Source organism: Sphaeramia orbicularis, chromosome 19 (assembly GCF_902148855.1).
Source record: "Sphaeramia orbicularis chromosome 19, fSphaOr1.1, whole genome shotgun sequence".
NCBI classification, from domain to species: domain Eukaryota; kingdom Metazoa; phylum Chordata; class Actinopteri; order Kurtiformes; family Apogonidae; genus Sphaeramia; species Sphaeramia orbicularis.
Genome location: NC_043975.1, coordinates 7,320,542 through 7,341,557, shown reverse-complemented (window position 1 = coordinate 7,341,557; position 21,016 = coordinate 7,320,542). Strand labels below are relative to the sequence as shown.

General features: G+C 35.5%; 1 protein-coding gene across 1 annotated transcript in view; it reads right to left on the bottom strand.

Annotated features, from left to right (window-relative positions):
* Positions 1-21,016, bottom strand: part of adam12a (ADAM metallopeptidase domain 12a) — a 505,639-nt gene that overhangs the window by 14,203 nt on the left and 470,420 nt on the right. Inside the window, exons 18-20 of the mRNA XM_030122462.1 lie at positions 12,760-12,868; positions 10,703-10,838; positions 6,839-6,953 (exon numbers count right to left, since the gene is read on the bottom strand). Coding sequence (XP_029978322.1) covers positions 6,839-6,953; positions 10,703-10,838; positions 12,760-12,868 — 360 coding nt within the window. The remainder of the gene's footprint in view (positions 1-6,838; positions 6,954-10,702; positions 10,839-12,759; positions 12,869-21,016) is intronic.

The following is a 21,016-nucleotide window of genomic DNA, read 5'->3' as shown; positions in this document are numbered from 1 at the left end:
GATAAATTGTGTGAAAACTATAACTAGATCTACACAGTGTTACCAATTCATGTCAGAAAAGATATGTAATGTGTTAAAACTTTAATAAAGATATGTGCAAAAACACAAAACAACAAAATCCATGAACATACAAGAGAAGAGCTGTGGAATAGCTGTCCACTGGAGTGACCACTATGCATGAAAGGGTTAAATCAGAGGTCTCAAATCCATCCCACCAAAGGGTCCAGTCTGGCCCCTGGGATGAACTTGTGAAATGTAAAAATTACACTGAAGATATTAACCCTTTCATGCACGGTGGTCACTCCAGTGGACAGTTCTTCTCCAGCTGTTCTCTTGTATATTCATGGGTGTTGTTGTTTTTAGTTCCATATCAGCCAACACAGTGGATGCTTATGCACCATCCCATAATAATACACTGACATTCACACCATTACTGTAACTTTACTGTTCTTGATTAACCTGATCCGCACTAACATGTTTGAGTGTGAATCAATTGCTAATAAAAATTGGGAATATCATCAAATGTGAGAAAACATCAGATCAGCTTCATTACCTCCGCCAAGGAGGTTATGTTTTTGCCAGGGTTTGTTTGTTTGTTTGTTTGTTTGTCTGTCCGTTAGTGTGCAACATAACTCAAAAAGTTATGGACAGATTTGGATGAAATTTTCAGGGTTTGTTGGAAATGGGATAAGGAAGAAATGATTAACTTTTGGGGGTGATCGGGGGTGGGGGGGCCCACTGATCAGCCTTGGCGGAGGTCTGCGCTCTCCGAGTGCTTCTAGTTAAAAGTGTTTTGATTTGATAGTTTTCACACAGTCGATCACTTTCTGATATTTGCATTCTTTGCTTCAAAAATTAAACACATGGTGTCCAGCAGAGTGGACATTTTTGGAACTCCATGAAAAATGATGAGGGTAGATTTGTTTCTTTATTGCTTTAACCAAAAAAAATTTTTTTTCAATTTAAAAAAACAAAAATCTCAATCAAAAAAAAAAAAAAAAAAAAAAAAAAAAAAAAGTGTTCAAATTACATTTTTTGGATTGTAATGTTTTTTTTTTCCATTCAAACACTTTTTTATTGATTTTTTTTTTGTCAAAGCAATGAAGAAACAAATTGACCTTCATAAAAAATAGGTACTATAAAAAAATTCAATCACATGGTTTTTTCATGCCTAAAGAGGAATAAAAACACTAAAAAAAATCTAGACTAAGGTTCTCATAATTCATGCATGAAAGGGTTAATCATTTTAGTTCGGGTTCCAAAAACAGACAAATTTAATCTCAAATGGGTCGGATCAGTCAAATACTATCATTATAACCTATAAATACTCACAACTCCAAATTTTTCCCTTTGTAAACGTAAACATTTTCATGTCATTTTACTGTATTTACTCGAAAACAAACGATCATTTCACAAAAACACAAAAAACCTGAACAAATATGAACATTTTGAAATGTGTGAAGTGCATTTTTCCCAAAAATTCTGCCCGTTATTAAATGTTTTGTGTATTTGTTGATCCTTTGGTGATCTGTAGGTTGCAATTTACACGTGTAAATGGTAAACTGAGACATAATACCGTTAAAATTGCGCTTAGTTTTCTTTAGAAATTTCAGTTTGTTCATGTTAATTTCATTGTTTTAAAGGATAGTTGGTAGATGTAAACATTTTCATCACAAAATTTTACTTTTTTCGCTCTAAAGCATAGAGGAAAGTTTGGACTTGACATTATTTATATATTATTATTAGGGATGTCCGATAATATTGGCCCACCGATATTATCGGCCCGATATTGGCATAAAAATGTAATATCGGTGAATATCGTTATCGTTTTTTTTTGCCTTTCATTAAAACCGATAAAATAATGCCTTGATTACGCCGGCATTTACCGACGTGTAAATGAAGCATTGTTTGTAGCTGAAAGAAGTGTGCAGTTTTCAAAATAGTACAGTAGAGTTGCCACACTGTAATAGACTCATGGAGGGAGGGAGAGAAAATACATAAATATGGCATTTTTTCCACAACTTAAGTTGAAGTATGTATTCTTTGCACAGACAGTGTTTACATTTTCAAAGCCTTGTTGCATTTGAGAATGCATCCAATGGGGCATCGCAATAAAATTAGGCATGATGTGTTAATTCCATGACAGGAGATATGTGATGTTACTGAAAATTAGTTTAATATCCCACATATATCAGCAGCGGTATCGGTAGATATCGGAATCGGAAATTAAGCGTTGGACAATATCGGCATATCGGTTTTTGGCAAAAAAGCCAATATCGGACATCCCTAATTATTATGTTATTATTTCACTGGTCCAGCCCACTTCAGATCAAATTTGTCTTAACGTGGCCCCTGAACTAACCCCTGGTTTAAATTGTTAGAGACGCTTTTACTCATTTTTTTTTTTATTTTTTTTTATCCATGACTACAATTTTAAATGTCCTTCCTCTAAATTTCTAAAATATCTTTCCTGCTCTGACTGTAAATAACATTTTTCTACCACAACTAACCGTCTACTTTCTTCACAGCTCACTGAAGAAGAAAAATCTCCCATTAAATAAACTTTCAGGAAATACTGAGGTTCACAAACTATATGGACACAAATATTGGGACACATCATGTCTACAGCTGTGTCCTGTTCATGCTGATTTGAGGTAGAAACATCAATATTTCCTGAAATATATGGGTTTAAGAATAATTTCATAATTAATAATATCTATTCTTTTTTGGCTTCTGGTCTGCAGATTACAAATACTTGTAATTTCAGCCAGAACATTGACTGTATATTCATATTTTAGTGACTTTTTTCCTCTCCTACTGAAGAAACATTTAGGTTCATACTATGGTAGAAAAGTACAACTGCAACATTTTTTCCACTGCAACTGGGTTTCCTCAGATGTCTTACAAAAAGCAGTGTGTAATCAGCTCACATTTCAGACGTCGATGAGTTGCTAACAGCTCAAACAAATAAGAGACTTTTCCCTCTAAGCCTCTCACATGGTTCAGTTTCAATATTTGTACAAATCATTCGATATGTAACCAAAAAGCAGATTAGAGGAAAACAGAAAACAGATTTGTGTATCAGAGCGTTGTTTTTTCTTCTTTCCTGTCCCATTAATCATACGATGAGACCAGGATATCAAATAGTTCAAAAGTAACATGAAACAACAACACTAATACATCTCTATTAATAATCTGTTGATGCCACATGTAATAAAAGCAGTTCTTTTACATTTAACTACATTAATAACTCTGTGATCTAGGTGTGATATTTCATACAGGGCTTGGATTTATAATGGAGATTTTTTTTTACATTGTTGTATTAGTACTTCGACTTAACCCATAAAGACCCAGTGCTACTTTTGTGTCAGTTCCCAAATGAATTTTTCTCTCTGTTTAATCTTTCTAAAGTCATTTATCACCATTTATTAAAACTTCATCCTCTATATTTTGCATTTTTCACATTAGATCATGTATTTTTCTATATTTAATTTAGATGGTAATAAAAACTCAAGAGTTAATTCAAAGGTTATTACATCAAAACAGAGAAAACGAAGAAAAAAAAAAAGTGAGTTTTTCAGCAAAAATATCAACAACTGAACATGAAAACAAGTGTGTCCATCCACTGTTATTGATCCAACTCCATGGGTTTTACTGGTGAACCAATGTTGTAGAAGAGGACGGTGTTTCCGTGGTAACTACGGAGGCTCTGAACGTCCAAATCTGATGGCCATGAAAAGATGAATAACTGTATTTTACACCAATTATTTACATGTATTGATAGGATTAGTGGATCAGCAGGTATTAAACAGTTAATATCAATAAATGATTTTGGTCGCCACTTTTCCTCAGATTCTGATGTAATAATTCTCAACTTTAATCTGAACTTTTGTGAACATCTACATAATCAATAAATGAAACATAGGAAAATAACAAATTTTTACTGAAAAAAATGCAAAATAAAGAAGACATAGTTATAATAAAGGATAATAAGTTTTACTGTTCACACTGTCTTTAACAGATCGGATACAGGTCACATATGGGTGAAAAAAAAATCGGATTTGGGCCACATTTGCCTGCAGTCTGAACGTAGCCTAAAAGTTGTTTCTTAATAGTTCTCATCCATCGGATCACTTTCTGATGTCCTGTGGTGTTAGTTTTCCTCACCATGGATAGACCAGCAGAGCGATTCACTACTCCCTCTAGTGGTCACATTAACCCATAAAGACCCATCCACCTAAAACATCTACAGATATAAACTGTTTAATACCTGTTAATCCATTAATCCTATCAATACATATAAATAATTAGTATGAAATACAGTTTGTCATCTTTTCATGGTCATCAGATACGACCCATTTGGACGTTCAGAGGCTTTGAGTTACCGTGGAAACACCATCATCTTCTACAGCATTGATTCACCAGTAAAACCCATGGAGTGAGATCAATGACAGTGGATGGAGACACTGGGTTTATGTTCAATTAATAATATACTGGCTGAAAAAGTCACCTTTTCTTCAGTTTTCTGTTTCTGATATAATAACCTATGAATTTATCCTGAGTTTTAGAATTAAATATAGGAAAACACATGATTTACGCTGAAAAAATGCAAAGTTCAGAGGATAATGTTACAATAAATGGGGATAAATCACTTCAGCAAGGTTAAATATCCAGAAAGAAATCATTTGGGAACTGTCACTAAAGTAACTCTGGGTCTTTATGGGTTAATTCTTTGTAAATAAACTCAGTTCATATGTCTACAATCCAACACACTGGCATCTTTGGTATAACATCAGAGCTCTTTCTTCTAAACACTATTGATACTTTTGGCTCATATTTGAATATTTAAAATCGAAATAGGACACAAACATCCTGTTAGTGATGGATGTGAGTCCTTCTTCCACCACTGCCTGCCCATATGCACACATTCCCTCCTGTGGCCGTTTAGCGCAGCTCCCGACAACTTTTCATGGTCAAATATGGCTCATTTGGACGTTCAGAGGTTTTGAGTTACTGTCGAAACACCATCATCTTCTACAACATTGATTCACCAGTAAAACCCATGGAGTTAGATCAATGACAGTGGATGGAGACACTTGGTTTATGTTCAGTTAATGACCACTTTGCTGAAAAAGTCACCTTTTCTTTATTTTTTTGTGTTTCTGATATAATAACCTATGAATTTACCCAGACTTTTAGAATTAAATATAGGAAAACACATGATTTACACTGCAAAAATGCGAAGTTCAGAGGATAATGTTACAATAAATGGGGATAAATCACTTCAGCAAGGTTAAATATTGAGAAAGTAACTCTATGGAATGTTGTCTGGCAGTCCTGAAATCTTGCACAAGACAATCCAGGCTTTTTTCATGGGTGGTTCCACATTGGTGGAATAATCTACCAAGTGCTACCAGAACAGGGGCGTCCCTGCCTATCTTCAAGTAGCTCTTGAAGACCCAGCTCTTCAGAGAACACCTGTTGTCCTAACACTTTCAAACATTTCATTTTAAATGTATTATCATGTCTGTTCTGTTGTTTTTACTTGGTATTTTTATTTCAGTTTTTAAGTGTACAGCTGCTTTTATGTCTCTTTTAATTTATTCTTGTATTTTAGTCTATTATTTTGCTTTTTATTCTTCTGTACGACAGGGTTTTAATTGTACAGCTGTTTGATGTTTTTAATCTATTCTTGTATTTTTCTTTCATTTTTTGGTTTTTCCCCTCGAAGTCGCTTTGGAAAAAAGTGTAAATGTAAATGTAACTCTGGGTCTTTATGGGTTAATCCTTTGTAAATAAACTCAGTTCATATGTCTACAGTCCAACACATTGGCATCTTTGGTATAACATCAGAGCTCTTTCTTCTAAACACTATTGATACTTTTGGCTCATATTTGAATATTTAAAATCGAAATAGGACACAAACATCCTGTTAGTGATGGATGTGAGTCCTTCTTCCACCACTGCCTGCCCATATGCACACATTCCCTCCTTTTGCCGTTTAGCGCAGCTCCCGACAACTGGAAAATGACCTCACCTGCACCGTGCTTTCATCAAACAGCCTTACATCCTTTCTCCTCTTACCGCTGAGCATAAATGAAAACCACATGCTCCTAACTGAAAACACCGATCGGCGGTAATTCACAACAGGTTGCCTCATTCGTGCGCCACCTTACAGCACCAAATGTCAGTTCTGACACAGCTCCTCCTATTTCGCCAACCCTTACTCAATCCATCACGGGTCGCCTCCTATTATAAAGCGTGTCAGGGCAGTAATGGCGTCCTTAAAGCATGCGGTGATGTTACACATGCTCATTACGGTTAAAAATTCCTACTCTGTCTTGCAATCAGGAGCCTGACTATGACTATTTCTGAAGTGATTGGCGGCGTCAACATCCGTCACGTGAGCCGCGTGCAGATAAATCAATTTTGCTCTTAACTGGCAGCTGTTAATGACAAGAAATGTATTCAAGTGTCGCGAACACATTGCTCGCTGCAGACTCCATTATCAGGAACTCCTCCACATGTCCACACGGAGAGGGATGATTTAATTGGATTTGAACGAGCTGCCATTTGTGTGAAAACAACACGTCAATCCTGCCGAGAATGATTTGCGCGATCTCAACAGCTGCCGCATTCCAGGGAGAGTATGAAAGGAAGGATCCTCAGCTGGTGATCCATCCGACATTTGTGTGAGTCAGATGCAACCGCGCGAGAAAATAAATAAATAAATAAGGTGTTTCGGGGCTGTAGTGCAGATGTGTAGTAAAAGATGTCAACAGCAAGAAGAAAAAGATGCGGCTCTGTGTGTTTTTGCAAGGTGTTGTGGGTAGGTGACCTTGAAGACGGCAGTGCTGTGAGGCTGAGGCGGGGCAGGCCGGGTCGGAGACACTGTGCTCACAGGTGGGGGCTGGTTTGGCGTGGACGGTCCACTGATGGCGGCGCTTACCGACCTAAAACACAGAGAAATAATACGAAATATTATTCGAACAGGATGCGCCCATAGATCCACTAAGGCCCCAGTGTTCTGGAGTTCAATTAAACACCATATGTGGTCTAGAGATTAGGGATGCACCGATACCACTCTTTTCCAGACCGAGTACAAGTACGAGTACTTACATTTGAGTACCGTAAATTCCGGACTATAAGCCGCTACTTTTTTCCCACGCTTTAAACACTGCGACTTATACGATGATTTTCCCTTATTGCCTGCCACACCCCAGGGAAGAATCTGTCTGTAGTTAACAGGTATGAAGGGAAAGGATAACATTAACAACTTAACCTTTATAAAGTTAATATTAACACACACAAAAGGGGAACTTTGAAGGAAAAATAGTAAACCTTCAAATAGGGCTGTGCAATTAATCGAAATTCAATTACGATTTCGATTATTACACGCAACGATTACAAAAATTATGTAATCAAGAAAAAACGATTATTAATTTTGAGTTGTTTTAATTCACGCGCACGCAAGCTCCCATGAGCTGCTCTGCCCCACCCCCCTCTAAGCTACTGCTGCCTGCTAGCCGGCAGGTCCACCCCAAGAGGAAAGTTGTACCTAGTGGTCTGGAAAAATGGCAGGAGAATCACAGCAGAAGTGCTTGGTAAACAAAAAAGGCAAGTCCAATTCAATTGTATGGAATCACTTTGGGTTTGATGAAGAAGACGAAGAGCAAAAACACATCACGTGCAAAAAGTGTTTCGTAGTTGTGTCCGCACCGACCGCTAACACAACAAACCTTTGTCGCCATCTAAAGTTTAACCACCGCCACCTTTATCATATTCTTTATCTTATGAAAAACTAAAACGCATAAAAACAACTTCGTCCGCAATGCAATCTTCAGTCTCCGAATCTCTTTACGCTGCAAGTCCCGTATTAACCTAACCCTAACCCGTATAACCCTAACGTGCGTATTCTACAGGGTGTCCCATAAGTCTCCATACATAGGAAAAATAAACGTTTCTTGACATAAACCATTTTTATTTATATAATATGCTCTATATGACTGCCATTTTGTCGGGAACACATTTCAATGCGTGTCCTCCACTGCTGAAGAACTATAAAGAAGAAATATAAAGAAATACATGTTAGAACCATATGTATTATGTCTCCTATGTATGGAGAATTATGGGACACCCTGTAGATGGCTGATGTATACAGAAGGTCTGAACTGAAACCTCACGGCACGCCACTGAATTTACTGTTTCATACTACATTGAACATACTTGAATTTATAATTTGCACTTTACGTGAGTTTTTTTTTTTTATTGTTACAGTTCTATGGCAAGTCTATAGCAGTTTAATTCCAGTGCAGTATTTGTTTACAAAAGGAAACATACTTGAATTTACAGTACACTTATTTGATTTCAAAGATTTTTTGTTTCGTACAAAAGTGAAAATACTTTGTTTTAGTGGTTAAAAGCTTTATTTATGTTTAAAGAGTATATTTTACATTGTTTTGCAAGAAAAAAAGAAACAACTTTAAGGTTAACAAATAATCGTTTTTAATAATCGTGATTTCAATTATTGCTAAAATAATCGTGATTTTTTTTTTCTATAATTGAGCAGCCCTACCTTCAAATATTAATACTGTTTCGCAAATATATAAAACAAAACTCTGAATGAAAACACCCAATAAAGCTCTCCAGAGACGTCATAAATGTAAAGCATCTCAGAATTAATGGGCACGTCGTGCGTAATGTTAAATGAAAATGAAATTACAACAGACATAATTACTTGTTTTTAATCTTTATATTTTAAAAATAAATTAAAAGTCCTACTCTAACGAAAAACAAAAATTTGTTCACTTTCAAGTGTCTTTCAAGTCATTTTAAGTCTGTGAATCCACAGCCGGCGCATAAGCAAGTCAATCCTGTATCGGCACGAATCCAAAGGAAACCCCGATAAGTCCACCAACAAAAAAAAAAGAAAGAGAAAATGTGCTTTTATTACTATCCTTTTGTTGCCTCGTTTTTTTGTCTTTTGTTTTTTAATCATCATATTAACAACGAATCAACCTATAGATATGACAGCAAGCTCACACTAGCAGACCCATTTACATACAGGGAAGAATTTCATTTGAACTCAAAGAAAACCTTTATCCAATTACCGTCCAGTTTTGACGCAATGGAAAAAAAGGTTCCACTCGGTCCCATAGACTCCCATAGAAGCCAGGCTTCAACGGGGAAATGCACTGACCACAGATCGTATGAGGAAACAGCGCAACGGGAATGTATGAGAAGTGAACAACATGGAGTCTGATGATCTGTGATAAAGCTGATTCTGAACGAACTCGTCTGTGAGATGAACGTGTTCTAACACATGTGTAGTCAATGAAATGTCAACACAACCGAACATAATTAACCATTTAATTTTCATAATGACAGGGGAAGCCGGGCTTCTCTTGCAGTCTGTGAGAAATCACCACTGGTGGACACCCGCGGCTTATAAACTGGTGTAGCTTATACGTGTACAAAACTGATTTTCTTTCTAAAATTAGGGTCTATGGCTTATATTCAGGTGTGGTCTTTAGTCCAGAATTTACAGTACTTGCCAATACCGAGTACTGATACTAGTACTTAATAATCCCATTCCAGTTCTTAGTTCCTTTTGTAAATGTGCTTTATTGTCGTTGTCATTAGTCTGACTGGAACAAAGTGCTGCTACTGACATTTAATGTGTTGGAATGAGCATTTTTCAATTAATCCACCAGGGGGCGCCGCTCTGAATTAACCATACTGGACAAATACCACGAAGAAGAGTAAAGTTTTTTTGAGAAGAAGAAGAAGAAAGTCAGTAATAACAAACATGGAGACGACAGAGGCAAGACTAATGTGATACTAATATTGCAGTGTTTTGTCGGGTAAGGTTTAAAAGCTTTTGTATTATTTTTTTTTGTTGAATTTATGGCTTTAACCCTTTCATGCACAAATTATGAGAACCTTAATCAAAATTTTTTCCTGAGTGTTTTTATTCCTCTTTAGGCATGAAAAAACAATGTGATTGAAAATTTTCTTCTGAAAAAAAAAAAAAAAAACATAAAAAAAATAATAATGAAAAAAAAAAAAAATTCTCATGAACCGATTTTTCATGAAGTTGCAAAAATGTCCACTCAGCTGGACACCACACGTTTAATTTTTGACGCACAGAAACATGTATTTACTGATAAATTGTGTGAAAACTATGGGGAGGGCTTGTGATTCTGGGGGTTTATGCTCAGGAGAGATCTACATAATATTACCAATTCATGTCAGAAAAGATATGTAGTGTCTTAAAACTTTAATAAAGATCTGTGTTAAAAAAAAAAAAAAAAAAAAGAACAACAAAATCCATGAATATACAACAGAACAGCTGCAGAATAGCTGTCCACTGTAGTGACCAGTATGCATGAAAGGGTTAATATTCAGAGTCTTTCCAAAAACATAACCCTCCATCCTTCAGTTCCTTCGTTCTTTTCTTACCTACATGTTTAACGCAGCATCATAATTAAACGACCTCCTTTGTGGTGATAAATGTACATTCATATTCATTATAAGACTTAGACAGCAATGCATATTTTAAATGATAAAATTACACAAATTACAGAATAATTAGGCTCAGAGTGTGATGAAGTGTAAAAGCTCCCACTCAGCGTCTGTCACACCTCATGCCGTATTTATATTTATAGAAAAATGAAAGATAATAACGTCCGAAAAAACGCACCTGAGCTTCTCGATGGGGTTCTTTTTACTGGTGAAGAGCAGGTTCATTAGCGTCTTTCTCTTCAGGCAGATGACCAGACCGGCGCCCATGACGGTCAGCAGAGCCACCAGGATTCCCACGATCAGATTCCCACTGTCTGCTCCCAAACAACACAGGGAAAGGAGGGGTCAGAGGTCATGTTAGGGTCGACCTGGAGGCAGCTTTAATGAAGTACTAGCGCTTTAAGAAAAAAAAAAAAAACAACTACGAGAGCTTTAGCAGAATCAGAGTCTGAGAACTTTATTAAACCCAGAGGAGGTTGTGTTGTAGTTGGTATATTTAGGTATAAAACAAATTTAAATAAAAAACATATACAGTACATATACATACACAAACACATACACTCAAATACATAAACACATTCACATACACACACATACACATACAGTATATATACATACACACATACAAATACATACACGTACATATACATGCATACACACATATACATACACGAATACACATACAAATACATACATACACGTACATACACATACATACACACATATAAATACATACACACACGTACATATACATGCATACACACATATACGTACACACACATACATACACATACAAATACATACACAAACGTACATATACATACATACACACACACTTATATACACACATATACATACACACATACACATACAAATACACACACACGTACATATACATACATACACACATATAAATACATATACACACACACATATAGATACACACACATGCATATACATACACACATATACATATAAACATACACATACACACACATATACACATACACACACATATACATACAAACATATACAAACATATACATATACACATACACACATATACATATAAACATACACACACATATACACATACACACACGTACATATAAACGCATACATACACACGCATATACATATACACATACACATACATATACATACAAACATATACATACATATACATACATATACACCTACACACACATATACATACAAACATATACATACATATACACATACACACACATATACATATAAACATATACATACACATACATATACACATACACACATATACATATAAACATATACATACACACATATACACATACACACACATATACATACAAACATATACATACATATACATATACACATACACACACATATACATATAAACATATACATATACACATATACATACAAACATATACATACATATACACATACACATACACACATATACATATAAACATATACATACACACATATACACATACACACACATATACATACAAACATATACGTACATATACATATACACATACACACACATATACATATAAACATATACATATACACATATACATACAAACATATACATACATATACACATACACACACATATACATATAAACATATACATACACACACACATATACATATACGTGCAATGAAAACATCCCATTTATTTTATTGTCAGATGTATTGGCCTTGATCATGCAATAATACACAGCATTCATTAAATTTAATGTATAGAATTGTACAGCAATAAATAAAAGTAGAGTTTATTTGGAAAAAAATATAATTACTCATTTATTATTAAAATAAAAAAAACAAAAAAATCAAGTGTAAAATTTTCATTGATGTAGAGTGTGTGTATGTGTGTATAAACCAAATATACATATTAAAACACCTATCAAAACACAAAACAACAATTTTAGACAATGTATCATCAATATGCTAATTAAAAGAAACATATATATAGAAGTGTGCAAGTGTGTGTACTGGAGTATTAACATTTTATGCAGCTTTGTTTTTAGCTTTTTTTTTTTCTATTTGCAATTTTTCATCTCTTTCTTGTCCACTGAAAATCTTTCAATGTGTTGCTTTTGAATAATGATGATAAAATGACAGTTTTCTGGAAAATGCTTCATTACAAAGCTGAAATCAGGTCTGTTTTAACTGTGCATGTTGAACACACTCAGTCCTGTACTTGCATCTATACATTACCTGCTAATCTGATGGGCCCACTGTCCACACTGCCTCCAAAACCAGTCTTGTCGCAGAACGGAGGTGCCCAGTGAGCCTCACAGTGACAGTTCTTATTGTTGTTACACACCTGAATTACATTAAAACAAGAATAAAGATAAGAAAGTTAGACACTGACCTGCTGCAGGCCTCAGTGACACTACTAGTAAAGTATGAATAGCAGAAAAAACCTGAAGTTTCAGGTCAAAACAGCTTCTATAAACCACAGCAGTCGTATTTACTGTGACCTCCCTTTGAATTAAAGTGATTTATGGCCATTTTTTATAATATCCTCTGTATTTTGTGTTTTTTCAGTGAAAATCATGTATTTTCTTCATATTTATACTAAATATAGGCTACATATAGTACTAGGCAGTGGCGGCTGCTCGTCTTTCAGACAGGGGAAGCTCATTGTCGGCTTACATAAAAAAAAATTAATAAAAAAAAAAAAAGTCAAGTTATTTAAACATAAATTCGTCCCTCCGTTCCTTTTTAAGAAAATGGTCAGTGACCTTATCGTACCAAGTAAACAAGAAAACGTTGAAATTATGTTAAATTGAAACAAGGAAGTACAATGAGTGTGTTTTATTTACAGTGCAAGAAATGAACAAGTACTGTCGCAGTGATTTCTCTCTCAATTTTGCAGCAGAATGTGTGACGGTAGGATGGAGGATTCTGTTGGGTTTCTGTAAATTGGCTTAGAGTCTGGTTTTGACCAACTCTATATACAGGGTGGGGAAGCAAAATTTACAATGAACATTTAGTTGTTTTTTCTCAGCAGGCACTACATCAATTGTTTTGAAACCAAACATATATTGATGTCATAATCATACCTAACACTATTATCCATACCTTTTCAGAAACTTTTGCCCATATGAGTAATCAGGAAAGCAAACGTCAAAGAGTGTGTGATTTGCTGAATGCACTCGTCACACCAAAGGAGATTTCAAAAATAGTTGGAGTGTCCATAAAGACTGTTTATAATGGAAAGAAGAGAATGACTATGAGCAAAACTATTACGAGAAAGTCTGGAAGATACTATTAAAGAAGAATGGGAGAAGTTGTCACCCCAATATTTGAGGAACACTTGCGCAAGTTTCAGGAAGCGTGTGAAGGCAGTTATTGAGAAAGAAGGAGGACACATAGAATAAAAACATTTTCTGTTATGTACATTTTCTTATGGCAAATAAATTCTCATGACTTTCAATAAACTAACTGGTCATACACTGTCTTTCAATCCCTGCCTCAAAATATTGTAAATTTTGCTTCGCCACCCTGTATAAAGTGTCATGAGATAACTTTTTTGTGATCTGGCGCTATACAGGGTGAGTCAGAAAAAACGCTCTTTTCATTTAAAGAAATTGTACCACTGAAATGGAAATGCTTATTTTTCTTTTGATTATACAGTCATATTGATGTGGTTATTGAGCATGTCTGGCGATTGAATCATTGATTTATGACATAGCATAACAGAGGGAATGTCCATTGTTTATTGTGCACCGAAATATCTGCCAACACAGTTTATGCCACCGTGAATGAAATTGAAATTGTCAACCATTACAGCATGTTTACTCGCCATCAAAATGTTTTGTCTCAACGAAGTCGTCCGGCACGACCTTCAACCTGGCTACCATTCAGACTGATGCAAATCTGTGCTCGTTGTCGCATCTCTAACACAGCTCTTCTCGCCATTCGTGTTCGTCGTAGGGCTTGGATTTCAGCCGTGATGCGATTTCGGAGTTCCTGAAGAGTTTGTGGAACAGTCTGATACACACGGTTTTTAAGATACCCCCACAAGAAAAAATCAAGGGGGGTCAAGGCTGGGGATTGTGTTGGCAGGTATTTCAGTGCCCAATAAACAATGGACCTTCTCTCTCTTATGCAATGCAATAAATCTATGACTACATCACCAGACATGCTCAATAACCACATCAATATGATTGTATGGTCAAAAGGAAAATCAGTGTTTCCGTTTTAGCAGTACAATTTCCTTAAATGGAAAGAGCGTTTTTTCTGACTCACCCTGTATAAATAAAATTTGATTGATTGAGTGATTTGACTGGTTTTCCCCTGTAAGTCACTTTGGAAAAAAGCGTCTGCCAAATGCATAAACATAAACATAAACACATTAAACTGAACTGTGTCAGTGAAGGAGTAGATCTGAAAACAGCTGTCAATCAAACAGGATTCAGCCTTTCGACTGATCCTCCAATCAGCACATGGAAGCTCGGCGTCCAGCCCGGCCGAGCTCCGCCCACAGCTCCATTCACCCCCAGAGACGCCAAGCGTCCGGGGGCGGGACAACATCGTGGCATTTATCCAATTACCGTCCAGTTTTGAGGCAATGAATAAAACTGTTCCACTCAGTCCCATTGAAGTGCATGGACGCTGAGAGTCTACGGACAAATGCACTGAGCAGAGATGGAATGAGAAAACAGAGACACGGGAATGGAGGAGAAGTGAACAACATGGAGTCTGTTGGTTTGTGATAAAACTGATTCTGAACAAACTCGTCTGTGAGATGAACGTGTTCTAACACATTTGTAGTCAATGAAATGTCAGCACAACCGAACATATTTAACCATTTAATTTTTGTAATTTTAGGGGAAGCCGAGCTTCCCTTGCAGTTTATGAGAAATCGTCTCTGCTATTGAGTCATTATAACTTAATAAGACCATATATTTAGATTTAAAAAAAATCCTTCTATGACGACTTCAAACGAGTATATTCTGCTTAAAATAACAATTTTAGCATTTTATAATCCTTAGATAAAATTTTCTTAGTATAAGAAAGCTTGATAAGTGCAATTTTCTTACTGCACTGGCAGATAATTTAACATAAAATAAGACATTTTAAACCAATAATGGGTTTAATTTTCTTATTTTTGTACTGGCCTTTTTTGCAGTGGAGAATTCTTCATTAATCCCAGGAGGAAATTATTAGGTGTTCCAGTCACTCCATTAGAATGTAATAAAAAGTAGCAGGAAAGAAATTATCAATACAACAAAAAAGAAAAACAAAACATACATATGAAGCCCAAATATTCATATTAAAACACTCTATTGAGTCACAAAATTAGAACAGCAATTTGTACAATATGTACTAAACAATAGATTAACAATATAATAATTAAAGAAATATATATGGTGTGCAAAAATACGGTTGTGTGTAATTATAATTATGAGGTTATAAGGTGGAGCGACTGAAACAGGCTGCATGCAAGTTGACAGTGAGATGAAGATGTGAGATGTTCTAACACATTTGTAGTCAATGAATTGTCAACACAACCGAACATATTTGACCATTTAATTTTTGTAGTTTTAGGGGAAGCCGGGCTTCCCTTGCAGTCTGTGAGAAATCACTTCTGGTACTTGAGTATAACTAATCTACTGAAATATACAAAAATCTAACTATTTACTACAATTCAGAAATATGTACACCAAATAAGCATGTATACGGTTACAAAATATACTGTTTACATGTGGATGAGAGGAACAAACATAGAGGAAAATACCCTTTTAGCAAAATATCAGCATTAGTGTGGGTGGGTTTAACAACAAGTTCAGCTATACATTTAACTTAAAGTGACATTAAGTGTTATTTGGGTTATTAAGTGTATTCTTCATATTTTAAAGGTTTCATCACCGCACTAATCCATTTTCCATCTCCCAAAGGTGTCGGTGGTGACCTCAGTTTTCTACAGGTCATACACTGACTTCCATGATGTATATTTGATGTTTCAGGTGCAGGTTCATGACACAAAGCACTAACAGGAATGTATGAAGTCATGACATTGGGTGTGATGACATTAGTTTTAGTCTCATCTTCTGATCTTTTTAGTCTCTTTGTTTTCCTAACCCACCTGGAAACACACACAAATCAGTCTAAAAATCTCAGTTTTTGCTGTTTACATGTCAAGTAGAAGCCCTAAATGTATAGTAAACAGGTATTAGACTCAATGACTTTATGATTTCAACAAAATAAAAGTATCAGGAAGTTTAACACAAAGACGCACAAATATGTTATATGTTATTTTCAGTCATTCTGTGCTGTCCTTGGCTGCACAAACTGCATTAAAGCCTTAAAAACTGTGTGTGTCATTGTCACAAAATTACTTAATGACGTTCATTTCCTGTAACCATTTAATCCTCTGCGTAATTTAGTGACCAATTAACCCCGAAAGAACCCACACAGATGGGAGAGCGCAAAAAGGCCACAACCAATGTATTATCACGGATCGGGAATAAAATTAGTATGAATGAAAGTGTACAACGTGACGATCCAGATTTTAGCAGCAATAAGTCAAAGGAAATAGTACAAATATATAGTATATGGGAGTAGATTCTACTGCAAGTAAAAGTCATCTGTATTAGTATTATTAATTAGGAATGCACCGATACCACTTTTTTCCAGACCGAGTACGAGTACTTAATAATCCCATTCCAGTTCTTAGTTCCTTTCGTAAATGTGCTGTATTGTCGTTGTCATTAGTCTGACTGGAACAAAGTGCTGCTACTGACATTTAACGTGTTGGAATGAGCGTTTTTCAATTAATCCACCGGGAGGCACCGCTCTGAATTAACCATACTGGACAAATACCATGAAGAAGAGTAAAGATTTTTTGAGAAGAAGATGAAGAAAGTCAGTACTAACAAACATGGAGACGACAGCGGTAACACTAATGTGATACTAATATTGCAGCGTTTTCGATGGTAAGGTTTAACAGCTTAGCTTCAGCAGGAAGAGAAAAGAGAAATGAGTGATAAATTTCGTTTTCACTTCCACTGGCGGCGGTCCGCACCGCTCCGTACTCCTGCTGGTATTCTCCGTCTGTTTACCTATCCGCCAGCACCTGGAAAACGGACGGAATGTACGCAGAGGACGGACAGAATGCTGCGTCCGTATCTGTCTGTGTCTGTAATGTTACTTGCAGTCAGCGTTACTTTTATCACCGTCATTTATTTGGTTAAATCTCCACACTCTTCACACTCCACACACATTATTCCACCACCACGTACCTGCTGCACTGAACTGGGAATGTCAAACAGCTGTAAGTGGTATCGGTGCATTTGTATTGGATTACTTTTACGAGTATGAGTACGAGTACACACACTGAGTATCGGAGCCGATGCCCAATACTTGTATCGGTATCGGAGCATCCCTATTATTAATTATTACCTCTGCCAGGAGGTATTGCGATCACTTTGCTTTGTGTGTGTTTGTTTGCATGTTTGTTTGTTTGTTTGTTATCAACTTTACAGGAAAACTATTCCAACCATCTTTACCTAATTGTACCCACAGATAGGCCTAGGCCCTGGGACCAACCCATTAAATTTTGGGCCAAGTAGGCCAAAGTTCAAGGTCACAGCAAGGTCACAAAATCTACAATTTTCCTGTCTCTCATCATTGAGCAATTTTCGAAAATGCATAAAAAATTCAAAACAACTCCGATTAGCCTCCAATTTGATCCACCCATAGCTTATATACTCAGTGCCAATGAAAACGCAACACTTGAATGTGTTTTATTGTTCCAGAGCTACAAGATCTACTTCAAAACACTGTCTGCACATTAGAATACATTCACTTTACAGGTTCTATTTAGTGGAAGATTTATAAAACTATAATATAAATGTACATAAACCAATATATATGCGTAATAACACTTAATCATATACCTTGAAAACATCAGCAAATCGGCACTTTTGTCATTTATTTTTCAATTAATCTTATTAAAATACGTAACATTTAGCACATTTAATCTCTGAAGCAAATCATTTCTAAAAAATTGTAGACCAGTGTAATCTGATAACTCTAGAAATCGGATAATGATCGGAGTATTGGTGTGCATGTACACGGGCTTGATGTTGTAGGAGATGACGGTGTTTCCATGGTAACTACGGAGCCTCTGAATGTCCAAATGGGTCATACAGTATCTGATGACCATGAAAAGATGACAAACTGTATTTTACACCAATTACTGACATGTATTGATAGGATTAGTGGATCACCAGGTATTAACCCTTTCATGCACAGTGGTTACTCCAGTGGACAGTTCTTCTCCACCTGTACTCTTGTATATTCATGGGTTTTGTTGTTTTAGTTCAATATCAACCAATACAGTGGACACTAATGCACCATCCCATATACTGACATTCCTGTAACTTTCCTATTCTTTTATCTAAATCAATTACTAACTGTAATTAGACTGTAATTAACAGAGTTTTGTTTTTGTTTTTTAAACAAAAAGTTGTTTGTTTGGTTTTTTTGCATATTATCTGAGTGAGTAATAATTAGTATTATAGTATGTTAAAATGTGAGAAAACATCAGATTAACAGCATTAACCTCCTGAGACCGAGGAAAATGAAAATTTTAGCTTTTTTCCATTAAACAGTTGTCTTGATTGGAAACTGCATAATGGAACAGTTTTTTTGTTTGTTTGTTTTTCAGATACATATTATTATTATTATTATTTTTTTTTTTTTTTTTTTTTTTATTTTATTATTATTATTTTTTTAATAGAATATTCTTTGCAATGGACAGCAAGTAAAACTGTCACACTTTTGTCCCCTACAGACAAAAATGCATTGCTGGGTCTCAGGAGGATGAAAATGCTTCTATGTCATAGTTTTCACACAGTTTGTCAGTAAATGCATGTTTCTGAGCTTCAAAAATTAAAACACATGGTGTCCAGCTGAGTGGACATTTTTGTAACTCCGTGAAAAATAGGTTCATTTAAAAAAATAATAATAATTGCATTGTTTTTTTCATGCCTAAAGAAGAATAAAAACACTCAGGAAAAAAAAAAAATCTTGATTAAGGTTCTCATAATTCATGCATGAAAGGGTTAAACAGCTTAGATCAGTAAATGGTTTTGGTCAACGATGTTTTTTTTTGGGTATTTATGAGTTAAATAGACAGTAAAAATTCATTTGGGAACTGACACAAAAGTTACATTCTGCTTTTTTTCCCTCTTATTTCCACTTGCTGAAACTTTAGGAGTCTGTAACCAATAAACAACTCGACCTTTTTTGCTTTATAAACGACTGAAAAAACCCAAAGTGCTTTCCAAATGGTTCCGTTAATTCGGTTCATTCGACTGTTTCGATCGACCCCCCAGGCGACAGATGCTGCGTCTGCCCTGCGACGCCCAGCGGAACGGGCGGAGTCAACCACCGGCCAGCGTCCACATGGCGAAGACGTCTGCTTTACAATCCAGACGACGCCTTTCACTTCACACCGCATTTCTGAAAGCCCTCTTTTCCTGGTCTTCCTGTCCTGCGGAGCGGAGGAACGGTAAAGTCTAGAAGGATTCCCCAGCAGGGTAATAAGGAGCAGGTGAGGGCCTCTTTCCAAGGCAACATCTTGATCTAATCTGTGCATGAAGGGGTGCCCTGTCTGCTTTGATTTCAGACGCTGAAAGCCTTCTCACAGCCTCATGGAGGTGACTTCATTCCAGTTCAACCAACAAATGTGAACGGAGGAGAAGCACAGACCGAGCATCTGAACCCAGAAAGAGATGAACTATCTTTTAACCTTTAGGAAGTGATTTAGCACTATTTAGAATAGAATAGAATAGAATAGAACAGAGTACAATAAAATTAAACAGAGTATAATAGAACAGAATAGAATAGAATAAAACAGAATAGAATAGAATAGAATAAAATAAAACAGAGTAGAATAGAATAGAATAGAATAGCATAAAACAGAGTAGAATAGAATAGAATAGAATAGAACAGAATAGAACAGAATAGAATAGAATAAAACAGAATAGAATAGAATAGAATAGAATAGAATAGAATAGAATAGAATAGAATAGAATAGAACAGAGTACAATAAAATTAAACAGAGTATAATAGAACAGAATAGAATAGAATAAAACAGAATAGAATAGAATAGAATAAAATAAAACAGAGTAGAATAGAATAGAATAGCATAAAACAGAGTAGAATAGAATAGAATAGAATAGAATAGAATAGAATAGAATAGAATAGAATAGAATAGAATAGAAAATGACATGACAGAATAGGATAGAATAGAATAGAAGAGAATAGAATAGAGTAGAACAGAATAGAATAGAATAGAATAGAATATGACAGAATAGAATCGAACAGAATAGAATAGAATGGAATCGAATAGAAAAGAACAGAGTAGAATAGAATAGAATAGAACAGAATAGAATAGAATAGAATAAAACAGAATAGAATAGAATAGAAAATGACATGACAGAATAGAATACAA